We start from the raw sequence: 16,026 nt of genomic DNA, 5'->3' as shown, positions 1-16,026 counted from the left end.
CATTCTAGCTGCTTTCCTAAGAGTGTTTTTTTTTTTTTAAATTTACAGCAAATTACATCTCATTGTTCAGGCTATGAATGCTTTAGATCTGTGACTGCACAGTGGCAAGCACAAACAGGCCCAAATGTGTTTGCGATATCCAAATAAGAACACGATGGTATATTTTGCCAATAGCAAATCTGTGGAATCTGTAATTAGATGTTTCACACAAAACCAAATGAAAAATAATCAGGATACTGCCCAAACGTACGTACAAAAGAAAAAATGAGGATGACAAATAATATCTCTTCTTCACAGTGCCTGGCATATTTTGTGAATTTTACCATTTCAGACAGAACATGCTCTGGTAACCCTGCATCCATCAAGTAGATACTCAAATTCCCAGCACAGTCACAGCTAATTCTGTGGCCAGAGTTTTCAGGTTACATATGCAGACAAAGTAAGATTTTTGCCATTTTAACAGGAAATGCAGGTGAAAACAAAAACTCAGGCATGTACCAAATTACTCAGACATTGGCAGTCCCATGGACATACAGTTTCCAAGAAAACTTTTTAGGTTCTAAGACGTGCTCCTAAAAAACCCATGGAAACTTGACTCCCATAGGCAGGTCATCTCATAGGAGCAATAGCAATTCCTCTAGAAAAGCTGTCCTAGACATGTAACTAGATCTTGGTTATACCTAATTGTTTAATCCCTGCAGATGGAAATTAAGCTCAAAAAATATCCCTCAACTTACCTTTTTCCTCATACTACATCTTGACCATCATAACGGATTCTAAATATGGCATTGCAGAGCATGGTGTCCAAATAACAGCTTAAATACGTGATTTCAAATATTTTTGTTATATTTGGCTCTGTAAATTTCCCATATTTTGTGAAAATCTCATTAGCTTCCTTCTTTTTCCTTTATCCCTGTTAAATGCTCCGACAGCTAAATCTCTGCCTTCTGTTAAAGTTATTATTAAAACCACAGCCTCTGTGAAACCTCTGAAATCCTGCTGATGAGCTTTCACAGAGGTAACTACATATCTTTATTGCAGTTGAACTGCTGTAATAGAGGGAAGAATTCAGACTTTTGGATGCATTTTTTTTCTCAAAAACATCTTCACTTCTTAGTTAAAACTTTGCTTCTTGCTACTTTTGCAATACCTGTTCATGCGGATGCAATTCTCTGTTCCACAGACTATTCAGAGCTATTTGCTTGGAGCAAAAGTGAAACACCTTCAGATATGAGTCTTTGTGGTATTGACATTTTTTCCTGTTGACTTTCACACAACTTTAATTTTAAATATGTTTTCCGGGTCTGGCTGGGATAGAGTTGATTTCCTTCATAGCTGTCCATATGGTGCTGTGTTTTAGACTGGTGACCAAACAGTGCTGATAACATACCAGTGTTTTAGCTGTTGCTGAAAAGCGCTTGCACAGCATCAAGGCCACCTCTGTTCCTCACTTTGCCCTCTCAAGGGGTAGGCTAAGGGTGGGTAAGAGGTGGGGAGGGGACACAGATGGGACAGCTGACACAAACTCACCAAAGGGATATTCCATCCCATATAATGTCATGCTCAGCAATAAAGCTGAGGGGGTGGGGGTAGTAGTTTTTTCAAAGTAGCCATTGCTTGGAGACTGGCTGGAGATTGGTTTGCTAGTGGGAGGCGGTGAGTAATTGCCTTTGCATCACTTTCTTTCCCCCACTAATTAAGCTGTGTTTATCTTGACCCCCAAGTTTTTGCCTTTCCGATTCTCTCCTCCATCCCGCTGGATGGGAATGAGCAAACGACTGGATGGAGGCTTAGCTACTGGCTGGGGCAAACCCACCACAATATGCCATTAAAGAAGCAGAGGATGTCTTTGAGCTATGCCTTGTTCGCAGAGTCACAGTTCTCCAACCACAGAGCAGACTAGGAACTGATAAATACAATTAGATTTCTTAATTCTGGTTTTAAATGCCCTTAGAGCATCTTACTCACCCCACAAAGCCTGACCTTAAGCTATGTTTATAAAGATGGTTTAGTGAACATAACATGCTGTGACCTTTTTCAGCCATTACATTTGGGTATCACGTGATGCATGATTAAAAGTAGTTTACAACATTCAAGCATAGATTACAGAGAGTAGGAAGTAGTATTGTGTATCATATAGTCATACAGCATCATAAATATCATATATTAGCTGTCAAAAATGAAACACTGAAGGTTTTTTCTAATCAGACTTTTCAAAGATAAGTTGTTTGGTAAATATTTAGAACACAAAAGTCACACAGGATTATACAAATATTTTGTTCAGGAACACTCACTGCAGTAGTAATATTGGGAGCTCATGTTTGGTTGATTCTCACTGTAACTCATAATTGCCTTCTAGAACTGCAGTTTTATACCACATAGTAGTCTATCTGTTAGGTAAAAGTGGTATTCCCACTCATAGAAATGTAAATACACATCAACCTCCAGCGAGTGTTCTTTAAGTCAACTTTCTTAGCTAACTTCTTATGCTGTTTTCTACTTTTTATGCATCCAAAGACTTTCTATTGCAGAGTGCTACTTTTTTGCTAATTGCTTTGTATATTGACAGTTTTAATAAAAGAATGGGCCTAAGCTTCTCTCTCTTTAGAAGTTTTGCTTTTATGTGACTTCAAAGGAAATTAGGGAAATTCTAAAGAATAAAATCATAGAATCATAGAATTGTTTTGTTTGGAAGGGACCTTTAAGATCATCAAGTCCAACCATTAACCTAGCACTGCCAATTCCACCACCAAACAATATCCTAAGGACCACATCTACACATCTTTTAAACACCTCCAGGGATGGCGACACAACCACTTCCCTGGGAAGCCTGTTCCAATGTTTGATGACCCTTTCAATGAATAAATTTTTCCTGATATCCAATCTAAACCTCTCCTGGCACAACTTGAGGCTGTTTCCTCTCATCATTTAAGACAATTAATAGTTAAAAATCTTAACTATTGTATAAGAATGTTCCAAGACATATTGGCCCAATCACCTTCAGAGATATCACTTAAAAACAAAGGTGAAGATGGACGCAGCTACATTGAAAGAAATGTTTGCAGGTTGGCACTAGAAAACCTCAGTATCATCTCTGATCACAACATAAAAAATATTAGTAAGTGAGTACGGGTGACAAACATTACTAAGCCATTCAAAAATGAGTTACCATAAAGAACACTTTATTCCAAATTAACAGTTGCAAAGTAGATTCAGTTCATGCGAAATAAGGCATTGTTAGAGCAGGAGGACTTGTGGTAGAAGTTTATCAGGAATAGACAGACCCTTATGACAATAGTCTTCAAACCATAGCTCACAGGAAAACTTTGCTCACAAAATTGTGTTACATTGCTTAGCGCAATGGGAAATAAATAGTAATTTTTTAAAAAAAGTTACACTGAAGTCAGAAGGAAAAAACCCGACAACTGGAGTTGTCCAAGGTACATTATTTTATTAGTATTACTGCTACTGGATAAGTGAAGGTTGCGGACCACTACATTTCAGTTAGGCTTTCAGGTTTTTTCCTTACCCTCCTAATTTTCAAAACCCTATTAACCATTTAAACAGTGCTTAATCGCCTAGAAAAAAACCCTGCCCTTCTAACAGCCACAGCACCACAAGCTATAGTCAGAAAACCTGAGAAAAATAATCCCGTTCCCAAGGTCAGCGAACTGACTTCAGCTGGAACCCTGGATAATGGTTCATATGAACTCGCCTGGCCTGCCCACTAGCTCACATTCATGTCCTCTTTTGAAACCTATGAAGGGATTCCTTCCCATTTTTTGCACCAAACCAAAAAGACTTATTTGGCATTTTCAAGGTTATGGAGTGACAGTTTGTTGAGTAAATATCTACTTTCATTGCATAGCACATGCTTTTTCATAAATCAATCGGTCATTTTGAAGTATAGCCCAAAGAACAGAGGAAGTATCAGATGTGTGCATTATTAAAGTAGAAATTTTAGACAGCCCATCACTGAGAAGCTAAACTGGAACTCAATCAACAAAAGCTGATTCTACAGACCTCAAAGATATTAATGTTTTATGCTGCATTTTTGTAGCTCTAAGCACTTAATTTATTACCTGTTCAAAGTACAAGGAAAAAATCTGACAAGCAAATAAAGAAAACACTTTTATAAGAAAAACTATTGTTTTCATATGCTTCAGGAAGGTTGTACAAATAACTGGGAAGAAAATCAAAAAGTAAAATCACATATTATATTACCAAGGAATGGATAACACAGTTGTGCATGACTCATCTTTGCCGTTAAATGATGGGATTGCAAACAAATGCCACCTACAAAACTACTGTGTTGTATCTTTACTTGCTTGGGTAGGTACCTCTAGAGGTTACCAAAACTGCTGAAAGCTTGCAAACATTACGTTATGAATCTACTGTAAATAAAAAGTCTGGGAGGTGAAGGTTAAGGTTCTGCAAATTCCAAAATAATACCTCCTATTTTTTTCTCCTACTTCACCCTAGCCTGTTAGTTTAAAATCTCTGAGGCATACTCAATATTACCCAAATCCCAAGCATTAATATTTCAGTTGCTAATTTATTGGAAACATTCTTTGTGACTGAGTACACCAGTAAATTAATGACTTCTGTTAATGTCACAGTCTCAAGGAAACCTATCTATCATCCCATCCTCCTAACCTCAAAAATGTTCAGAGCAGTAACCATATGTCAATGACATTTTTCTTACACACGTGAACACCACACACACACACTTATATAAAAAAAAAAAAGTTTGATTAAAGTAGCATGTAAGATTTACGCAGTATCTGAACAAAAATCTCTATCAAAAGCACAAACAAACCAAAACCTGCCACTGTCCTCCCGAAAAAGGGAAAATCCTAATGTGCCCATCATGGGACAAAATAGGTTCTTGTTTCTGCAGTGATAATCTCAATCACACCAATAAGTATGGCATATGCTGAATTATATTATGACAGATAAGTAACTCAGATTAGATAGCACTGTGGACATAAAACATCATCTCTGATGTTTGTGCAAGATTTAGAAATACAACAGTTTTACTGTTCTTTACTAAATCATTAAGTATAATAGGAGTAATTAGCCGACCCCAAAAGGACTATTTTGACTTAATAAGAATCAAGTAATAACTAACACGAACATTGGCCTTTTGTTTCAGAGACTGCATAGAAAAGTGAAATGAAGAAACACACAAATATCATATTCTGTTAATTACATGAGTACTTCTAAACTCAAATTTCTTCTTACCTTTCTGTAAGATACAGGATCCCAGAATAACTTAAATAGAAAGTTTAGAAATACATTCCAGTTCAGTATTTAACTTTAGTATTCTTAATATTTTATAAGCCGAAGTAATGTAACTTTTCATATTTTAATAGCTTTATGCAATTTTTTCGTATGGTCAAATATCTAAACCAAAATGTACATTTGGTATATTTTAATGAAGTTTGTCAGAATGACACTTAACTCTGAAAAATCAGCAAATAACGATTTTAATCAGCAGTTCTGCATAATTCTCAGTGAGTGAGAGAAATAACTCTCTTTTCACATAAGTCATTTGTCTTCATGCCCTGGTTTGGACTCGGACAAAAACGATTCTCCTTTCAGTGATTTTTCCTTTCAGTTAAGCTTGTTCTAAGTAACTGCACTTTCTGAAGTTGACTACATCTTTTTCAGACACTGTCTGCTTCTAGAATTGATCACACTTGATGTTTACCATTGTTACTAACAGTAGGAATGGTATGCAGAAACGCTCTTGCATATACTTATTCCCACAGAAACCAAGGTCACTGCTAAACCTCTTATGTTCCACAAGTGAAAGGGCATAAAAGAGTTGCACTTGCAGGGAGGAGCAGACAGGACAGGTGACCCAAAACTGACCAGTGAAGTATCCCATCCCATACATGTCATTCTCATTTTAAAGCTGAGGGATCACGAGGGTCTCCCTCTCTTCTTCTATGGCTGGCGTCCAAAGAGGACTCTCTCCATTTTTCTCCTGCCTTCAATCCCAACCTGTGTGTTCCTGAATTCTGTTCCTGTCTGCCTTCCCGGAGCCTGCCCTGCAGTGCCAGTGGTGACATGATTGTCATCGGGGGAGCTCGAACTTGGTTTTGTACATATTTGTATATATTAAATTATTTCCATTCATATTATTATACTCTTTTTCATAAGTCTCCCTCCCTCTTCTCTTTTCCTTCCCCTCCTTGGGGGGGGAGGAAAGGGTTAATAGAGAGTATGTGCCATCTGTTTAATAGCCAGCCCAGCTTTAAACCCTGACACTCCACTATTTCTTTTCGGGGGATTTTTTTTCTTTGTTCCTTCTTTTTGCACCGTTTCAGAGGTGCATCTGTTTGTCAGCAGATCTGGTCATCTCCTGCTGTATGTGACCAATATCTTTCAGTCTCTTTCTCAAATGGATCATGCTCCCCCAAATCATGTCTTCTCACCTGTACAACTTACCAAAAAGTTTGTTCAAAACCTTTTGCAGTGCACATGAATCTTTATCCCATTTACAGCTTAGATTAATTCATCAACAGTTTAGACATATTTTCTTCCTGAATTAACAGTACATGCACACTTCTCTTCATCACCTCTCCATACTTAATTTATTCAGTTCCTCTCACAGTTTTCACTCTAGCCTCTTCTGCCTATTTTATATCCCAGGAAGCCTTATTCTGTATGTTTTCCTCATGCTACAAACCGCTTTTCTTCCATATATTTACTCTAGCTACTTTTTTTTAAATAGCAAATTGTACTTATTTAGGAAATTCTCTAATAATTGAATCCCAAGTACTGACTTCAATGTAAACTCCTTTTACTCTACTAAGTGCTGCCAATTCTTAAAGCACAGCAAAGGTCCTAAAACACCTGAAAACCTCAATATGCTGCAAAACTCATGTTAAGGGTATGTATGACCAACCAAAACAGATATGTTGTAAGAGCAGCTATGTTTTAAATCAACTTTGAGTGCAGGGTTTTCTGTGCTTGTGTATTGTGGTTATTGTTATTGGAGTAATTAAAACTTTTAAGAATTTACAGAATAACTGAAATTATATCTCGTGTGCTTTCCAAATACCAGCCTCCCTGTTCAATTCAATGGAGCTCATCACAAAGCTAGAGCAAAAAATTCCTCACTGTATTTTCTCATCACAGTATATGTCAGTATTTGCCTTTTGCTAATGCAAAAATTCCTCCCTGTATTTTCTCATCATAGTGTATGACAGTATTTGCTTTGTCTAGGATTTTTGAAAGAAATAAAACTTGCAGAATTATAACTCAGATTGCATGAGATTGCATACAAAATGTAAAATACAGAAGCATTTGTAACATCCTGAAATTATGTCTAGGAATACGAAGAAATGAAAAACCCTGAAAAAGAGTAATCCATGAAGTTGAAAATAGGCTGAGATCAAGAAATGTCACATTGCTTGAAACTCCTGAGGCCAGAGACACAAAAGGCATTTTATAAAAATGGATTATTAAGGTGCTGAGGATAGACAATTTCTACTTCCTTCTGGAACAGATCACAAGAAATAAAATAACTAAAAATGAAACAAGATTTTTCACTCAAAAAACGAGTATTTTCTGAGGTCATTTCAGAGAATTAATTATATGCCTCATACACAAGAACCAAGAGATAATGCCAGCTAATATAAACAGAAGTGATATACAATATGTACAGTCACATCAGAACTAGAAGCTGATACAATAGGTGTTAAATGCTCCAGTATATTGTATCTTAACTAAAAAGTTAAACTACAAATGCCTCTGATATTCTGTTACGTGCATTAGTTGGGTGGAAAGGAAAGGTAAGTTTTGGAAGTGTAGCCACTGGCAAAGCACTGATGGTTGAACTTCAAAGAGTAAAAATGCTCCTCTTCCCTACACTCACCTGGCCACACCATCTCCAACTATACCAGATACCTCTCACACTCTGGGGCCCTGTACGCAATGTCAAGTGCCTCCTGGCAATCTGTACTAACAGTACAGGGAAGCTGTGTAAGACATTAAACTGGAATAGCGAACTTTGATCTAGAAGGGTCAGTGCAGGAAAAAAATCAAAACTATCTAAATATTTTCTCTAACTGTATAAACTGGTTTAATGACATTAACATTTACCATGTTTTCCTGATTTAGCTAACCTGATACTATTTTCACAGAATCACAGAATGTCAGGGATTGGAAGGGACCTCGAAAGATCATCTAGTCCAATCCCCCTGCCGGAGCAGGATTACCTAGATCATATCACACAGGAACGCGTCCAGGCGGGTTTTGAATGTCTCCAGAGAAGGAGACTCCACAGCCTCTCTGGGCAGCCTGTGCCAGTGTTCGGTCACCCTCACTGTAAAGAAGTTTTTCCTCAAATTTAAGTGGAACCTCCTGTGCTCCAGCTTGCACCCGTTGCCCCTTGTCCTGTCAAGGGATGTCACTGAGAAGAGCCTGGCTCCATCCTCATGACACTTGCCCTTTACATATTTATAAACATTAATGAGGTCACCCCTCAGTCTCCTCTTCTCCAAGCTAAACAGACCCAGCTCCCTCAGCCTCTCCTCATAAGGGAGATGTTCCACTCCCTTAATCATCTTCATGGCTCTGCGCTGGACTCTCTCTAGCAGTTCCCTGTCCTTCTTGAACTGAGGGGCCCAGAACTGGACACAATATTCCAGATGCGGCCTCACCAGGGCAGAGTAGAGGGGGAGGAGAACCTCTCTTGACCTGCTAACCACACCCCTTCTAATACACCCCAGGATGCCACTGGCCTGATGGCAATGATGCCTTTACCAGATGCCAAAGTCCATAGTAGTCCTCTCTTAAAATTAAAGTTTTGCTTCAAGTTATAAAATCAAAATTTATTTTTCCTTTTATTTCACAAAAAAATATAGTCATAACACATTCCTCCAGCATAGGAATTTTTAATATGGAACTTTATGATGTGTTACAGTTAGAATCAGGTTTAAAGTAAGATAGATTCTTAACACACAGAAAAGCAAGAGAAGGGCATAATAATGTGTACTCATGTCATTCTTGTGTCTGTTATTCCTACTTACAACACAGGCTGCTCCAGTCCTGAGAACAACTAAAATCTTTCTGACAAGTCTATATTGCAAGAATATCCACCCAGGTATAATAGTCATTCACTTTCAGAGTGGCAGAATGCCAAAATCAAGACAATAAAAGCAAAATGGTGACTGACTTACCCCATTTAAAGGAAATGTTTTCCATCCTAGTTCTCCGAGGGCAGCTGTAGTATCAAGTAACACAACTGAAAATGGAAAAAGAAATCGTATGTTTGCGGTATTGCTCGGATTAGACATATACAACACAGTTAAGTACTAAACTTGTATAAATTGCACTGGCCATATTAGCCAGGTACAGCTGCTTAAAGCTATTAAAGCAATTAAAATGTTGGAGCATGAATAAAACCAGAATTTAAACATCTAGCCTTTCATGGCTTACAAATGTCTCAGAAGATACAACACATACAAAACCTAACTGTTGCAGAAATCATTGCCAAATCACCATATATTATCAATTCTTAATCATTAAAAGGTGCCTGAATAAGCATGCACATTTCTGCAATCCCTTGCCTGGAAATCTAGAAAGTCTGCATGTGGGTTTAAGCATTAAAGCTAATAAAACAAAGAAAAACAGAGTTTCAAAAGTAAGATGTTTTAAAAAAACCCATACATTTCTCAGAAATAAAGTTATACAATATACAAATTGTATAATTCAGAAAGAACACAGAAAGACTAACAATTTTAGAGTTGATATTTTAGCTGGAATATCACTGTGCTGAAAGCTGCTACATATATTTTGCATAATTTATGCCATATTCTTTTTTTTTTAAATATATGACAGGATGTGCATTATTGTACTAATATATTAAAAATGTTCCTGCATTATTTTAATACGTTAAATTACATTAATTTTTCTCTTCCTTTGACAATAATGCAAAACTTACACAGAACACAGATTACAGTGACAAGGAAGCTGCCCGTAAACTAAATATTTAGTACATGAGACATGGTACCTACACGTACTACTGCCCTCTAATGGAATTGTTTAATCTGACCCTCTAATTTAAGAAATGTAAATTAGGATTTAAACATAAAAATAAACATTGCATAGGGCAGTTTATTTTAATTATCAAGTCAGAGTGTTTTGAATGCTCAGCTCCTCCTTACAGCCCACAAATTTCAGCTCTTCTTTGGGTGGTTAAATGATGGAGAAAAATGAAGCTATTAGTTTGGAACATGACACCACTATCCATACGTTTGGGAGTTTTATGCTGTCACGCACTATCTTCCACCTCTTATCTGTCCAAACAATCAATGTACAGCTATCTATAATATGTTTCTATAAAGCAGTAAAGCAGCAGCAGCAGAAGCCAGGTCATATTTTTTTGCCTTATGGAAAAGGCACATTGGCATGGAGACTGTGTGAACTCACCAGCTTATTAGAGGAAACTTGACCAAGCATCTTTCTTTGTCTTTTGTAATAGTGACAATTAGAGTTCCTCTATACTTGAATGTATGTTGACTTTTAACCTGAAACTGAAATAGTCTTATTGGCAAATTTACAGTCAGGTAACAAGCTCAGCATTAACCAAATAAAATTTTAATGATTTATTTGAAGAAATTAATGACATTTTAAAGAGTATTAAACAAAGGGGAGCATTCTGCTCTCCACTTCTTCACTTCACTAGTTTATGAAGCTTTCTGAGTAACTTGAAGATAAATTAAACATTTTTTTACGTGCCCTATTTTACTTCCAAAAAATGGAATCACTGTCCCCACTGAGACTATTGCTGCCTTCTGCTTACTTACAAAGCTGTGATTTACAGATGCCATAGTATTTTCTGTTTGCATCAGGCTACCATACTCTTGTTGAAGAGTCAGAAAAGCGTCTTCCCCTTTGGCCTGTGATGTAGCAGTTTCCTATGTAAAGTTATAATGTACTGGGCATTTGTCACCTCAAAAAAAATTAAGCCACCGGGTTTAGCCATTTCCTTTTCATAGAGAAGACCAAATGCTCAGCTGGCTTCTGAGAATATTTCAGTCCATCTTAGGAGTTTGCTTTCCTCTCTCCATTTCTCCTCCCCTCCTCTCTCCACCCAACAAACATGGACTATTTGGAAATATACTTGGTTTTCAGCTGAGGTTATATCTTGCTACTTACCAAGTGCTATTCTGATGATATTTTAATTCTTCAAAACAGAATTAAATAAATAACCAAATGAAAAGTACTATATGTTACCTATGGATCTACAGATCCTATGGATCTGCAGGCAGAAATTAACTGTTTCTACAAACAGCGCTGAGGCTTGAAGTGCCATTTCAGTTTTACAGTTTTTGTGGTAGCAGGACCATGATTTAATAAACATCATCCAGGTATTCAAAACTAATACTTCCAAGGAACAAGCCCCAAAATACAGGAAGGAAAACTAATTCATTTCCTCAGTGGAGCCTGAATTAATTAATTCCTTGCCCGAATTAATCAAGTACTACTTGAAAGCTCAAAGCTATACATTAAAAAAATTTAAAAGTAAAGTCATCACTGAAAGTCTGCTAAGTTTAATTTTAGCTGAACCATGACCTAATAATATTTGTTGTATACATTTACCAAGTGATCCCCATCAAATAACTGAGTTTTGTTAAAAACCAATTTTTTATACGTTTTACATATCAAGCGTCTTGTATGCTCACCTATATCCACCAAATCTGTTAGAACCTCAAACTGGATAATTCAATCAACCAACTACTAACCAGAACTAGAATGCTATCACCTTCAGAGTCAGAAATGAAAATCACAAAAATGAAAAGACTGTCTTTCCAACAGTACTTGTATTACAAGACATAAAATAATTATCAATCAAAAATGCCCAAATACTGGCAGAGCAAGTAAATATTATGTTTATGGCAAAGAAATACAAACCCCAGTAAAGCGGTGAAATCAAGACAGCCGACTATACAAATGAGGACACGGATAAAGTAATAAAATCCTTGCACACTTCAGTGATTCGAAGATGTCTACATGATAGACTTCAGCGTGGGACAGAGATACCCAAGCTATCTTTAAATGAGGTAATTAAAAAGCAGTCTAGCCCCAGAAGCACAGACCTGATGGCAGACAAATCTGCACTGCCAAGAAGCTTCCAACTTGCAGCTTCTTGGCAGAAAATTCACTCTTCCAAAAAAATCCAGACAAAGAGGAATGCCCACGTGTATACATCTGAATTATACAGGAATGAACGCTTCTCCTCTGACTGCAGAACGGTGAAAGTTTCTGAAGAACTGGAAATTCACACGTGAAGGGACTAAAAAGAGAGGGTGGACACTGCACATACAATGCTTAAAACAAGAGAAAATTCCCTAAAAAGCAAATGGAACCAGGAAGCTATATTTAGTAACCCTTATCCTTGTGTTTACTTATTTATACTCCTTTATATGCCATAAAAGGCTCCATTCCTCTTGAATGAGACTTCATGCAAAGTGGCCATTATGGACAAGCCCTTAACTGCCAGGATAAGCAAAAGTGTGTGTCTGGAACTACTGCAGCTAATATTTATGAAAAAAGCTATAAATAAATTGGTTGCAACTACAGCAATGTTACTGACATTTCTGACATCCAGCCTCCCCTTGCAGTAGCCATTTTTTTTGAGGTGACATAGAGTGTAAAACTCGCAGAGTGAACAAGAGTGAAAGAGTGTAGGTCTGCCATTACAAAGTCATGTCACAATTCAAAATTAACTCAAAGATCCTTTAAAAAAGTCTCTTTGGATAAAAAGAAGATTTAGTACTTGCATGTCCTTCCTTAAATAACTGAGCTAGGGATACTGTTACTTGCTCAACAATAATATACAGACTTAACATACAGCTGTAAACCTATTGTTTAGTTAACTGCACAGTTCATACTTAGAATTTAGAAGTGTTTAGCTTTGTTTTCCAGTACATACTTTAATAGATATTAACATTATTGTAACTCATTATACCTTACTGAGCTCGTTTCCTTTTTTTTTGGACTTCTCTTACACTGCTATTATTAGACTTTACAATTGAAATTAATCTTTTCAGAGGTTTTGTCTGGTCCTGAGGGAACTGTTTTATTTAAAATTATGATGAGCAGAGCTCCAAGGACTGACAGTGTGGAATTTTAATTCTAATTCCAAAATACTGTTCTGAAGATGAACTCTACAATCTTGTCTGTACAACCAAGGAAGAAGCCTTCCAAACATTCCTTTCACCGGTTTCTTTTCTCCTCTTCTTTCTTTACACATCTCTAGACAGCCTGACCTAACAGTTTTAAAAGAATAAAGAATTTCAGCCAACTTACTTCATGGAATCATAGTCCGACATCAGAATAGGCCATCAGATCACCCAGCTTAACCTCCCGCTCGTTGTGGACTAATACATTTCACTGTTAACCTCTCTAGTGGGTAAGCTAAAGATTTTCAAGGAAAATAGAACGACAACACTAGTAACTCAGGCTGCTGCAGAAAAATACCAGTGCAGAAAAGTCCCAAGAAAAAATGCCAAGACTCAGAATAAGACAACTTGGCAAGACATAGACCAGCCTACTCCAACACATCCCACCCAGCTGACAACTGCTGGGCTGGCAGAGACTCACCAGGTGACTGTATTGGGAGTGGGGAGCATTTGCTGCTTAGTCTGGCAGCACATTCGCCCTATTTGTCTGCTCTGTGGCTTTCCCCACAAATGCACACCATGCATTCAGGAGCTATGGATGTCCTGTGTGCAGAATCTCTAAGCTGCACTGGGTGAAAGATGCCCAAATAAAAGATGGAAAGTTTCAGTAACTTCCAGAAGGGTCAGCAGTTGTTAGAGATAATACCCAGAAACAGGCAACACTGGCACAAGTTCTTTTTCTCTGAGAACAGACTTACTGACTGCAATCAGTTTATATTTATAAAGACAAACACAGTGAGCTTCTAAAGTCTCTTACTTCCAGCCCCCAAGAGAGCTGTTGCTTTCTTCTGAAGTGTCTGCACTTTTTTTCAGGTTTTATGGTCTTTTTCATCTTTAAAAATAGGATCACCTGCAGTATTCTGAAATCATTCCTTCTAACAAGATAAATGTATTTTAATATCCTGTTTATACATCCAAGGTCACATTAGCCTTTTTTTTACTGCAGCATTGCACTCGTAGTCAGTTATTAGTCTGTCAAGATCACTGTCCTTTACAGAATCACTCCTTTTCATCATTATTTTTCAGTTTGAGTTGCATTTTTTTCTTGAATTTGCAAAGATCCATTCATTTATACTAAAACAACTTTTACTTTTAAGGGCTGACCTTTACTAAGTGATAAAGGCTGTTCCCTGTCTGCACATCCTCTTTCTTTATTTACTTGCTACTCTTTTGTCATCTATTAATTTTATATTTATTTCCATGTTACTAATGAAAAATGTTGACCAGTTAGAATTTTGAATGGTGTATAAGGAATATCTCAAATTCTGTGATTTAAAAGGCACTGAAAACTACTTTAAGGTTTCTTAGACTTCAGCTTTTTAAAATCCATTTACTAAAAAATTTGGTAAGTTTTTTACTGTCAGATCACTTTATGATATTTTGTCATGCTTTACAAAATCTAAACCTCTGTGGCTTGTCTGCTTGAGGAAGACAGAAAGAAGAGGTGGATGTGCAATATGCAAGTTACCTTTGGCAATTAACATGCAATCAACTGGGAAAAATGACTTAAATGCTTGGGTTTTTTGACCAGGCTTGTTTTCTATAAAACAAATGAACTGGCATTCATTATGTACGTATCAATTGAATCTTTTTCCAGCATTTCCCTTATTTTGCATGCAACAGCTATCCGGTTTAGGCAAGATTAACAAGCTGCAGTAATAAAGGATGAGGACCACCTGTCTAGAGAGCAATTCTGCCAGGAAAGTATTTAGGAGCCATAGCAAATCATATAGTAAACAAAGTATCGACAATGCTGTTTGACTGAGACAAACAGGATTATAGCCAGCAGAACATATAGAGTAATCTATATTACTTCTCCAGGGGAGGTTCAGGTTGGACATTAGGAAGAATTTCTTTTCAGAAAGGGTCATTAGACATTGGAACGGGCTGCCCAGGGAGGTGGTGGAGTCACCATCTCTGGATGTGTTTAAGAAAAGACTGGACATGGCACTTAGTGCCATGGTCTCGTTGACATGGTGGTGTCAGGGCAACGGTTGGACTCGATGATCCCAGAGGTCTCTTCCAACCTGGTTGATTCTGTGATTCTGTAATCCTTCCCCTCTCTTCAGCATCTGTAAGTCTTTAGCAGAAGTGCTGTGTCTGGTTTTCAGTGCCTTACTTCAAAAAATACCTGGATCAGTTGCAAAGACACCACAGGAGAGCAACGGGAACGATGAGCTCTCTAGAAAGGCTCTGCTCTGGAAGGTCTGAGTGCACTGGAGTCAGTTACTTTGGAGGTTAAATTAGCAGAGCTATCCACTAATAATCTTCTAGTGTGTAAAAGGCTGTTTAAAGCAGAAGAGAATAATCTTTTCTCTATGTTAACGGCCAAAAAGGAAGAAGGGATTTAAACGACAGTAAAAAGTGGTTTATGTTAGACTTCAGGAAAATCCTTACTACCCCTACAGTTGTAAAGAAGAGAGACAGTTGTAACTAATCGGGAAGCTGGGGAATCTCCACTATAGGTGGCTTTTAAGACACCTTAAACACTGTCAGACCTGTTTTCTACATAATCTCATGTTGCCTTGGGGTGGCGGGGGGGGAGTTAAATGACTTCTCAAATCCTCTCCAATCCTGTGATTTTTATAAAAATCTAGTTACCTTATTAACGGTGCTTCCCTTTTCTTTTCAAACCAGTACTCTAACACCTATGCTCTTCCAAAATTCCTGAATTCCCTGAGTCCCCAAACTCATTAAATTTACTATCAGTAGCCCAGAGATCTCCTCAGCCAATACCTTCAGGACTCTGGGAAGCGAACTATTTACGCCAGATGGGGAGTACTTCATATTCTTCATGTTATGTGAATAAATTAATAATTTCTAA

General features: G+C 37.4%; 1 protein-coding gene across 2 annotated transcripts in view; it reads right to left on the bottom strand.

Moving 5' to 3' along the window:
• EPHA6 (EPH receptor A6) overlaps window positions 1–16,026 on the bottom strand; it is a 524,520-nt gene that overhangs the window by 476,564 nt on the left and 31,930 nt on the right. Inside the window, exon 2 of one of the 2 annotated variants that reach the window (XM_068395269.1) lies at window positions 9,195–9,259. In XM_068395269.1, coding sequence (XP_068251370.1) covers window positions 9,195–9,259 — 65 coding nt within the window. Of the gene's footprint in view, window positions 1–9,194; window positions 9,260–16,026 lie in introns of those variants that run through there. The other variant, XM_068395270.1, reaches the window with a different exon arrangement.

Source organism: Nyctibius grandis, chromosome 2, assembly GCF_013368605.1.
Source record: "Nyctibius grandis isolate bNycGra1 chromosome 2, bNycGra1.pri, whole genome shotgun sequence".
NCBI classification, from domain to species: Eukaryota; Metazoa; Chordata; class Aves; order Nyctibiiformes; family Nyctibiidae; genus Nyctibius; species Nyctibius grandis.
The sequence above is the reverse complement of the archived record's forward strand: the minus strand, read 5'-3'. Positions and strand labels throughout refer to the sequence as shown.